The sequence below is a fragment of the Helobdella robusta genome (assembly GCF_000326865.2).
Source record: "Helobdella robusta unplaced genomic scaffold HELROscaffold_39, whole genome shotgun sequence".
In the NCBI taxonomy this organism is placed as follows: Eukaryota; Metazoa; Annelida; class Clitellata; order Rhynchobdellida; family Glossiphoniidae; genus Helobdella; species Helobdella robusta.
The window spans coordinates 1516211-1527957 of record NW_008704865.1 but is presented as its reverse complement, the minus strand read 5'-3'; the positions used below and the strand labels follow the sequence as shown (position 1 = coordinate 1527957).

The 11747-nt window shown below is 30.3% G+C and overlaps 4 protein-coding genes across 4 annotated transcripts; 2 read left to right on the top strand and 2 right to left on the bottom strand.

Moving 5' to 3' along the window:
• Positions 1–2216: 2216 nt before the first annotated feature.
• HELRODRAFT_176805 (hypothetical protein) lies at positions 2217–3809 on the bottom strand (the record flags this gene model as incomplete). Its single annotated transcript, XM_009024140.1, has 4 exons — positions 2217–2411; positions 2550–2752; positions 2977–3118; positions 3711–3809. The coding sequence occupies 4 exons, from the start codon at positions 3807–3809 to the stop codon at positions 2217–2219; spliced, it is 639 nt and encodes a 212-aa protein (XP_009022388.1).
• A 509-nt stretch (positions 3810–4318) lies between these two features.
• On the top strand, positions 4319–6326 carry HELRODRAFT_176804 (hypothetical protein; the record flags this gene model as incomplete). Its single annotated transcript, XM_009024139.1, has 5 exons — positions 4319–4363; positions 4988–5193; positions 5475–5692; positions 5757–5919; positions 6044–6326. The coding sequence occupies 5 exons, from the start codon at positions 4319–4321 to the stop codon at positions 6324–6326; spliced, it is 915 nt and encodes a 304-aa protein (XP_009022387.1).
• Positions 6327–6617: 291 nt separating this feature from the next.
• Positions 6618–7071, bottom strand: HELRODRAFT_84034 (hypothetical protein; the record flags this gene model as incomplete). Its single annotated transcript, XM_009023989.1, has 3 exons — positions 6618–6746; positions 6875–6933; positions 7005–7071. The coding sequence occupies 3 exons, from the start codon at positions 7069–7071 to the stop codon at positions 6618–6620; spliced, it is 255 nt and encodes an 84-aa protein (XP_009022237.1).
• A 189-nt stretch (positions 7072–7260) lies between these two features.
• Positions 7261–8079, top strand: HELRODRAFT_84048 (hypothetical protein; the record flags this gene model as incomplete). Its single annotated transcript, XM_009023992.1, has 3 exons — positions 7261–7371; positions 7635–7754; positions 7906–8079. The coding sequence occupies 3 exons, from the start codon at positions 7261–7263 to the stop codon at positions 8077–8079; spliced, it is 405 nt and encodes a 134-aa protein (XP_009022240.1).
• Positions 8080–11747: the final 3668 nt, after the last annotated feature.

The following is an 11747-nucleotide window of genomic DNA, read 5'->3' as shown; positions in this document are numbered from 1 at the left end:
AACCCACTAAAACAGGAACACCGCGTACCTGTTATTTGTATGGTGTGAAACAAAACAAAACAAAAAACAAACCACCGAGTAGAATAAAAGAATAGAAGTCCCTAACCTACCTATGTAACTAAATTACCTTATGCCCTAGCCTACCTATATAATAAATTAATTTTTAATCTCACCTACCTATGTTTCATTAACTTAACTCAAGACTCATGAAGAAAGAGAAAAAAGAGTAAAACAGAACATAAAATACTACCACACAAACAAACATGATGTATGTATGTATGTATGTATGTATTTATGAGCAACCGCTATAGAACCAACCTAAAATATAAAAAAATACAACATACAAACACACAATGCAAACTCTCTATATAACTCTATATAATAAAATAAATAAAAATAAAAAATATTATAAAAATAAAATAAATGAGATCAGACAGACTGCTTCAAGCGAGGCATAATGCCTGATCTGATTTTCATGTTGTCTCAGCTCCTATTTATACTCGTTTCAACCATACATTCTCATCATTTCAATCAATCACATCAGTAAAAAACTTATTTGAAGTATACTACTACACTATTGTACTACACTATTATACAGTCTTAACCACAATGCTAACCGTACTAAATCGACGCCTTCGAAACTTTCTGATTGGCTGGTTAAATCTGCTATATTGCTTTTTATATAAACATATAATCTTATTAAATATTTGTATACATTGATTCTAGTTACTTTATAATATATATAAATTCATTATAAAAGCAATAGTAATCAGTGCTATATATGTACGCACGCAGTTCAAATTTTTCTGGGAGAATTCAAAATAGTTTGAGACCACACCTTGCTTAACATCCGATTCCAAGCCGAGCCAAGCCAAGCCAAGCTGAGCCAATATGCGTAGATTTATAAGCGTTTTTATATTAAACTTTTGCTCGCTTTATATACGCATATCCCAATATAACAAATTTTCCATCCTATTTTAAAAATTTTCATTGATGCTTTTTAATCAGTCAGGTCAAAATCATCATCATCGATATCGCGGTGAAATCAAATTGAAAATTTTTTAATTATTTAGTTATAAAAGTAACATTTACATATATATTTATATATAGTAAAAAGTTTAAATTTTTCCGAGAGAATTCAAAATAATTTGAAACTACACATAACACAATTGTACAATTTGAATGTGTAAATACAATATTATAAATGTATTATAACTACGTATATATATATATATATATATATATATATATATATATATATATATATATATATATTGCCTGCGTATCATATTTGGTTAAATTTATTTGATAGGAATTGAAAAAAACCTTTATACAGGCTGATCAACTACCATCTAGTGAAATAACTACTGTTGTTAACATGACGTCATTTCCCCCAACGATTTCTCAACGATATACCCATCATATTTTATAAATATTATTGATGTTTTTTAATTAGTCAGGTCACAATCATCATCATCATCGATATCGCAATGAAATCAAATTGAGAATTTTTTAAATTAAAAAAAAGTATCTTTATTCATTTTACGATACTATTTTTTTCAATAAGATACTGTTTGATACATATAACTAGAATAAATATAACGGCCTTCGCTCACTTTCAACGGTCGAACAAGGAGCTTACTTCTGGAGGGGAGATGGGGGGTGATTTTTTATCGTTCGAGTCAAAAGATAGTATATCTAAAATCTATATCTAATATAATATAAAATAATATATCTAAAGATAGTATCTATTTACTAATTACGGAATATTGCTTTTATTTAAAATGTTATTTTTTTAAATTGTTATTCAATATGGTAATTAATTACTTTTATTTGGTATAAATTTAAACAAATAAAATCGACATTACAGAAAATAATTAAATCTTTGCATATCCCTGCTTCAACCCATAAGAAAGTGTTGTATAATGGTAAATAGGCCTCCCCTTGGTTCTATGTATACTCTACATGTGTGAGTATAATACCCTGGTCATATATATATATATATATATATATATATATATATATATATATAGAACTATATATATAACTATAGAATAAAATAGAATATAATTGTATAACACCACGAGTAAATATCCACGCACCGAATATTAACTATTCTATATAAATGCGTTAAACAAAATTACTGTATTAATCAACGAAACACGATATTAATTTTACTGAATATTGAAAATAAAAACGAAACAAAACTATTCACATTAAGTTTCATATCTGTCAATCAACTGATGCGGCAAAATGGAATGTTTCAGAAGATCAACTTTCAATGAATTATTATTGCGAAGTAAGAAAACAATCTTCCTGATCAGCCTGTTGTACTCTTTATTAATAAACTTTTTCTTTTGGAAAACAGATGTTTCAATTTCCGTAGCTACATCAACAGCAAATACTTCCATCTGGGCAAAAAATTTAAAGTTTCAAAGCACAAATAATACAAAATAACGTTAGACTATATATAAAATTACAATATATTTTGATATTGAGCGATAGATTAATGTAAAACTAGCAACACTATCATAAATGATGTAACATACTTCTGCACTATCACTTTTTAAAGCATTTGTTAGATGTTTTCTAGCAATATTTCTTGAAAACATTGTTTTATGATCACATTTGACATCAATTAGTGGTTTTGAAAGTTTTTCTGCATAAAACTGTTGCCAACTTTTCAATATTTCTGATGCTAAACTGGATATTTTTTGGTCTTTATGGTTTGTCAATGATTTTACAGCATAGCCTGAAATTTATTAACAGTTTATATCATCATCTGAATGAAAATGCTCATATCGTCACTTCTATTAAAATTAAGATAAGCATCTTCAAAAATCATTAATATTAAAAATGAATTAAATTAAATAAAATATAATCAATCAATTTTCACATTCAGGTTTTAATAAAATCATTACAGCTTGTGAATAAAGTACATTAACTTTAAAAATTATTCCTTGAAAACATGCAAACCTATTTTTGTTGATTTAAGAACATCTCTTGATGGTAGTTTTTCTTTAAGAGTTTCAAGACATCCTCGTAGAATTTCATCACTCTGATTGTTCTCTTTTATGATTGTTTTGATTTTTAATATTTCATCAATGTTAACAACACCCTGGGAAATTTAAAAAAAACGTGAAAATTAATGAATACATACACAGTACACACAGATATATACATAAAGTCCTAAAATTACATAAAAAGAGGTCTATCAAGCAACAACATACAACTGCCGTAATTGTTAATTTAGAAATACTTTTGTAGCATGATTTTAAAACAAACATTATGACATAAGAATACTAGTTACTAGTGTAATGTAAGTATAAGTATTACAAACAAACATTATGACATAAGAATACTAGTTACTAGTGTAATGTAAGTATAAGTATAATAAAGGAATTGTCCTCTTCTTGATCAAGTTAATTACAAAAAAATAAGGTTAGGTAAGCATTAGAAATAGAGACTTATGGTGACTAGGCTAGGTTAGCCACAACAAAATTTTTTAGTTAACAACTAATCAATGTTTGTAATTTGTAAATTAATAACTTTATATTTGATAAACAAAGAGAGGCCATGAAGCTATTAAATATTTTAATTTAATATATTATTAATAAATAATAGTTAATTCAATCCAATATTTAATTATAATTAACATTTCACAAAATTTAATTTTAATTTATTAAATAAATTTAAAAATAAAAAACTACTTTCAAACTCTGGATGGTAACTTGCTTCATTTTAATTTTTGTACCCCCTTCTGGCAAACTGATGGGCAGTTTGCCACCTCTGATGACGAACTTATCCATGAATTAACATTGGTATTAGTCATTAGTTCATTAATAAAATAAGTAATAAAATTAAAACATTTTATGTTTCGTTTTTAAAAAATGTGTAAAAATTCAGCGAACGGATGTTAAGTTAGTTAGCGACAACGACATATTCAACAACAAAGGCAAGAAATTTCATTCACTTTTTAAAATGTAGAAATCATGATTAAAATTAATTTGATTCAATAAAATTTACTCAACTTTGCTGCAAGAATTTATAAAGTAACGAGGAAAACGTGTGGAGGAGCGGTTTAGAATTAAAAAAATTTTGTTCACGTTGGTAGAAATCAATAATATTAATCAATAATAATATAATAATAATAAATCAATAAATACCGACCGTACCGGATAGTAAACCATTGTCGTACCGGGTAGTAAACTACACCACTGGCCACTAAGGTCCACATAAGATTCATTTAAATTCTAGTTACTTTATGTATATTTATTATATAAATTCATTATTGAAACCACAGTAATTGATATTACGTATGTACGCACAAAGTCTGAATTTTTCTGAGAGCCATCAAAATAACGTGAGACCACAACCATAGATATATATCCATGACCACACCTTACTTAACATCAATTGTAAAACTTAAATATAAATATATAAAATAAATAAATATATCTATTTATTTTGTTAGTTTTGTGTGCATTTATTATTTTGTAAATAAATTATGTGATAGGAATCGAGTATACTGATTACAATGTTTTAAACATATTAAGTCAAATAAATATTTAGTATTAGTTGTTTGTTGAAATTGAAATCCATACATGCAATTTCGTGTAAGATAACCAAGGCTTCAGTAAGCCACTGTGTTTTCTAAACAAAAAGCATTATTTTTTAAATAATTTTAAATTATATAATTTGATTTAGATATATTGTTTCAAAAATATTTAGTCAAGTAAATATTTTGTATTAGCTGTTTATTAAAATCCATGCAATTTCGTAAGTAAGCCAACAAGCCAACAATCCAAGTTGTCAAATAGCCCGACCCTTCAATCTACTTTTATATTCCAAACAATCAGCCTGTGGTTAAAAAATCTTTTTTTTTATGAGAATAAATTCAATAGATGTCTTCTGCGTTAGTAAGTACTTGCACACTTGTTTAAAATTGTATGTAAAACTCAAAAAATTGAAAATTGATTTTGATCAGGTTCTCAGCCGTTCTACATGTATTCGTATTGCAAAAAGTGGATTCCAGCCGATTTGTGTGCTTAAAAGAACTTTTCTGTATAGTTGGAAAAAGGGAATAAATAGGGACACTGTTATCTGGCTGCAACAACCAATTGATCTCAGTGTTGAAAATATCAGGGCATGGATCACGAGGAAAGAGTTCAATGCACTGAGAGACACCCACAGGTAACCATGCAACATTATTGAGCTTGTTTGAGAAGGTTGATATAAATGTCATTGGTTTTGTGTGATTTTATAATTAAAATATTGTCCCATTCTCATTTAAACATCAAATTAAGATTCTTTATTGGTTTATTCATATATATATATCAACACCTGTTAATTGACAAAATTTCTGAATATTCATTAAATAATTATTTCATTTAATAATAACCTTGTTCTTAGTTCACATTAATAATAAACCACAAAATTTTTATACAATCATCAATAAATTTTTTAAATTTTAGAACTCAGGTTTCAGAAATCAATAAATTGGGACCAGATTTACAAGCAGCTCACTTTGTGTTGAAACACAAAGGTTCAGTGAAGTTTCACAATTTGGATCGTTGGTTCAAAGCAGACAAGGATGGCAAGATGGATCTACCAATTACATTCACAAAAACTTATTTGAAAGCAATTGATGCAAGCAACACCACCATGATGTATGAAAGTTTTGACAACATGGGTAACATCCTAATTCTTTTTTGACTTTCAAGAAATTTTTTCCACCGTTGAATACTAAATTACAGAAAATTTACCTCATTTGAGATACTTAAACTTAAGCAATTGCAAGTACATTGATGACTGGTGCTTAGATAGACTTGTGCAGTTCAGAGAAACACTATTTGTTCTTGATCTCAGTGGATGTGTGAATGTTTCAGAAAGAGGTTTAGTCACTATAATTAAGTTGAAGTTAGTTGTACTGCTTACTTATTGCCGGTTTCTTAAGGCTCTTAAGCCAGTATAGTTTCCATGATGGTTTAAATAAAAATAATTTTGCTGGTCTTTAATTCTGCTTACATTTTTTTATTTATAGTTGCCTCAAAAGACTCATCCTCAAAGACATGAACCATTTACAACATGCCAAACTAATTGCTCTTCTGTTGGAAGAAGCAATGCCTAACTGCTATATAGATGGCATTGATTATACAAACATAAGCAAAAGTGAAAGAGAAGACGAACCACAGTCTGTCTCTTTCATGAAATCTTGGGAGAAAAGAGCAATGGCGGAACAAATGGATGTCGTTGCTGCTGTTATCAGGGACTATGGAGTGCTCGAGAACACTAATAATAATAGAGCAAAAAATAACAAAACCTGATTTTGCATTTATTAAAAAATAAAATTGATTGATCAAAAAGTTTGGAAAGTTCTTGTTTCAAATATAAAGTGAGTAAAAATAAAATCATTCAAAAAATTCATCTGCTTCAGATAAATCATCTAATTGGCCTTGAGTTCCCTTTGATGCTAGATTGACGTAGATCTAATTGGAAAAATTAAAAAATTATAAAACAAAATATGAATCGTATAAGAATTAAGATGTATAATATGAAGATAGATAGGGGATGGAGAAGTAAAATATAAATGACAAATTACACTGGAAGCGAATATTTTAAAATTTAAGTGCTAGTTTTACCATATGGCCTCCCAGGAAGTGATCTTTCTGATTGAAGACGCTTTTGAAGTCATTTTCGCGATTGAAGGTGACAAATCCATAACCTCTGCTCCAGCCAGATTTTGACTGTTTGAGTTATAACACTGATTTTGAGTACAATTAAATCTTCCTCACTACTAAATAATATTAAAAAGCAGATCAGACCATTCGTTCTGAAATAAAAAATAACTGAGAAAAATAAAAAAATGACCAACGAATATTATTCGCGACTGTTTCACCTGCCCGTACTTGCTGAAGTAATTTCTTAGTTCAGCTAAAAATCAATTTTAAATAAATAGAATTGTTTAAAAAATGAAAAAAATTGTATCATTAAAAAATAACTACCCGGCGACACTGTCCACGAAAGATTTCCGACAAAAAGCTTGTACGACTTTAGCACGCGAGTCGCCATTTTAATTTACTTTTAACTACAAAGATTCCAAACTTGCATTGTCTATAAATGTTTGGTGTTGCCATTGACAACACGTCAATGAAAGGATATTCATAAAAAATATGCTCATTTACAAAACCAATGTTTCAAACAAAACTTTGTGAAAATTTCATTTAGTAATTAAGTTTAAAAAAAGGTTTTTTTCGAAAAATGAGTAAAAATTTGAGAGACGTGAACAAGGAAGTTGTTGAAGCACTAGGCTTTGATGATGGTTTCAAAATCCCTGTTGCCAATGAAGAAAATCGAAAACTTGAAAACATTGTTTGTGTTTTTTTGTCGAATTAATTTATTAAAACTGTTTCAATAAATTTTATTTGTCAAATTTAAACACATACTCCATGCATTAACATTTTCTAATGATTTTCATGACACACTGTTATCTTATCATTGATTAATTAATTTTAATTAATTATTAATCAAATTTTTAAGTCATGAAATATTGTTATTTTTAATGGAAAAAAAACAACTGTTGATCAGTGTCTACAGTAGTAATATGTGTTTATTTATAATGTTACATTTTATAGTACCTTGACCTTCAAAACCAAGTAACAGTACTAAGATCAGAATTTAATGAGCAAAATGACAGGTTGGTTGACATGCAGACCCACTACAAAAATGTCAAAAATGAAATTTCTAACTGCCAGGTATGCAGTTTTGAATTTTTAAAATAAAATATTAAGTTTTTTTATTAAAATTTATTTATGAAAACGAATTTTAATTAACATATTCAATAAATAACATTCAATTTCCATATTGCTTCCACTGAAAAAATTAATGTACAACACTTCTCCAAAGGCATTGTTGCAGGCAAAATCAAATGAATTAAACACAGAAAGTCATTTCTCAAAATTAAACGAAAGAGAAGTTGGCAAACTGCAGCAAGAAATAACGAAACTTGAAAAGCAACTGAAAGACATTAAGGATAAGAAAAATATTTTAGAGGTAATGAAATTTTATTTTAGAGTATGAATTCTTTCACATCCATCATTATGTTACTTGGTATGTCCATTCAAGCATCTAAACAAACATTTATTAATATGAATAAACAAATGTAATTTATTTTATAATAACTAAATATTTTATTTCATCATTAAATAGTGTTTAAATGAATAATTTTAATATATTTTTATCCAGAATTCGAAATTTAGAGTGATTGAAAAGACTTTATCGAGGCAAGGCGAACTGAACGTGAACAAGGAGCTGGTGGATGAATGGCTGGAAGAGTGCAGGAAGAGAGATGAGAACGCCATGGTCATTGAGAAGTATGCCAGACAGGATGAAGCCAAGATTAGAGTTGGTGCTGATGATGCGATGATGGCGATGATTCAAAGTCACACCGCCCCCAACAACATTTATCATATTTTTATAATGATGATCGTCTAGACTAACACACACTTTATTTTTTCATCATATTTTCATCATCTCTATTGTCTACGTCGTCATCATTTTCATAGTTGCTCTTGTAATCTTCATCGTATTAATCACATTTCTAACAACATAGGTCCATTCAGCACCCACTCACTCAATTATTTCTTCGTTAATTTATCCAATTATTCATTCATTCATTTATTCACTCATTCAATCATTCATTCATTTATTCATTCATCAGGACATCAACATGAAGATATCAAATCTGACTGAAGAGATAATGCAGTGCAAGAAAAAACTGGACATGCAATCTATCGAAACTCAATCAATCCAAGTTTGTTTCATTTCATTTCTCATTCATTTCTTGAAACGTAACACTTTTTTTTTTGGCTTGGCGGTTCTCTTCTTTAATGTTGCACGCACAGTCAGGTACTATCTCACATTCCGTAGTATCTGCACGCACGCACACAGGCATCGTTATTCGTGAATTCACACACCACACAAACATTGCATGTGATCGGCGGGAATCACTCTTCTGCATTTGAATCTAGTCACTGCAAAAATAAGACCAGACGCCTTAACCATTGCACCACCTGGCCGCCCATTATAACTGCACACACACACACACACACACACACACACACACACACACACACACACAGTACGCCATAGATAAAACTGCTGAAGATTACAGAAAGGTGCATGATGAACGAAAGGAGTTGATTGACAGATGGACCAAGACTATGGAGCAGATGAAAAAAAAAGATGGCGACATGCAGGATTTAACCTTGGTTGGTTATGATGATGATTGGGATGATGATGAGGATGATGGTGGAGATGATAAGGATGAAGAAAACGGTGACGACGAACAAATGGCATTAAGCAAATTATAACTATACTCATTATCGTCTTAACAATCATCCACTACAGAAACTTTCTCTCACTAGGAGAGAAATTTCAAAGAGAGAGAAGGAGATAAAAGAGAGGGAAGAGCATCTGGACAACGAGCGAAAGGTGAACGAAGAGCTGGACATAAAAATTAGGATGCAGGGGATAACGCAGCAGAGAGTAAAGCAGGAGTTGCTGGCCGTCACCGACATGCGGGATAATGTCAAAAGTGAAGTTGGTTCTGATTTTTTTTTGCGTTCTTTTAATTCTAACTGTTTTTTTTGTTTTCCCTTGGTTTGCATTTTTTCCATCATCATTTGCTGTTGCGAACCTTTGCTGTTGTGAAAATTTGCCGTTGTAAACACCTCTGTTGTTACCTCATCTAGATGACGGCCCTGAAACAAACCCTGGACAGGACGGCCAATGACCTCGAGGTCAGCAGGGGTCAAGTGAAGGTTATGAAGAAGGAAATCAAGGAGAAAACTGAGAGGTAAATGAATGATGAATAGGTGGATAAGTTAATGAATTGATGGATGAATGAATGAAAGAATAAATGAATGATTAAATAAATAAATGATGGATACGTTTGAATTTGAAAAATTGTTTTCACCAAATCAATCAATTTCATTATAACTGACGCCAAAACACGGCTTGTTATTCATTTGGTATTATTTTTTTGCAATTCACTACCGCCTGCGTTAACGACAAAATAATTTAAAACTTCATCTAACTCGCTTTTCTTTCAGGATCAAATTGATCCAGGCGAGTTTGGAAGAGCTGAAAAAGAGAGAACAGGATGTAATTGGAGAGGTTGCGGATGCAAACTTGAAGAAGAAGAGGCTGGAAGATTCGATGGAGAGCGAGTTAAAATTGCAGAAAAGATTAGAGATGGATATGAAGCTGCTGAATGAGTTGGTCTTTAAGAAGCAGCAGCAAGTTCTTTTGCTCACTGAGAAGAAGAAAAATTTCGAAATTCAAATTCAAGTTTGTATTTTTGGTTGTCGTTGTTGTTGTTTTGTTTGTTTGTTTGTGTGGTATTTTTTGCTGTTTATACTCAACATTTTAAGAAAAAATATACATCAAATTAATTAGATTAAGTTTATATTTATATAATAATTGACCATCATATCTTGGTCATTGAAACATAAACCACCAATTTTATCTTAACTTTTATCGTTTATCGTGATTTTAACTTAATGACATATATACATTTATTGTTTATTTATTCTGTTAGTTAATCTAACGCTAATTAATTATCTAATAAATATTAAATTAACTCAATACTTGTACGAAGAACTCAGAAGGAGCCTTGAAGAACCTTGCAAGTCGGTTGGAGAAGCTGGAAGATGAGAACATGAAACAAATGAAAATCATATATAACCAGGTAGATGATATCAGTACATACAAACTTATTCGCATCACATCAGTACAAACAAACTTATGTAACATCAGTACACACGAACTCATCTACATTACATCAGTACACACGAACTTATGTAACATCTGTACTTTTGTTAGGATTACAGTCTGCAGGCGTTGGAAAAAAAGTTGAGTAGTATGAATGGTGACCTGCCTTCAGAAGAGAGAGAGATCCTGGAAGAGAGGGTGAAGGAGTTATCATCGAAACTGAACGAAGAGCGGAAGACGGCTTCATTCATCAGCATTCAGAACCAACAGCTCATTGTTCGTTATTTTTTTTTTATACTGCAGATGTTTATTTATAACAACTTTAATTCTTAAGTATATTTTTCAATTTTTTCATTAACCATGTTTGTTCTAAAACTAGCTATGGCTATCACCATAAACTACATATTATGTAAGACATTCATTAAACTCTTTTGTGATAATCTTTTAATTTTAACTACTAGCAGTTACTACTAATAACTACCCACATTTACTACAATATTACTTTCATTCAAATATAATGAGAAATAATAAAAATGAAAGGTGTATTTAATTTTCCAGGAAGACCTAAGAAGATTGGGACAGGAGTACGAGAAGATCTGCTCCGCGAAACAGGATTATTCCAAGAAACACCAAGAAATTGAGTTGAAGATTGAAGTGGCCAGTAAGATGCTCAGAAACATCATCTCACAGAAACAGGTTCGCTAGTTGGCTGGCTGTTATTCGTCGTTCAATCGTTCGTCTATGCACGCACACACACACACACACACATACACACACACACACATACATATATATATATATATATATATACACAACATACAAACATACAACTAGGACAGAATGGTACACGAGAACATGAAGAAACTGGAGTTGAAGCGCCTTCGTGATAGCCTCTTCAAGCAAGCAGATGAGAACGCCAGTCTAGAGAAGGACATGATCATGGTTAAGTCATTCGTCGACGAACGCATGCAAGA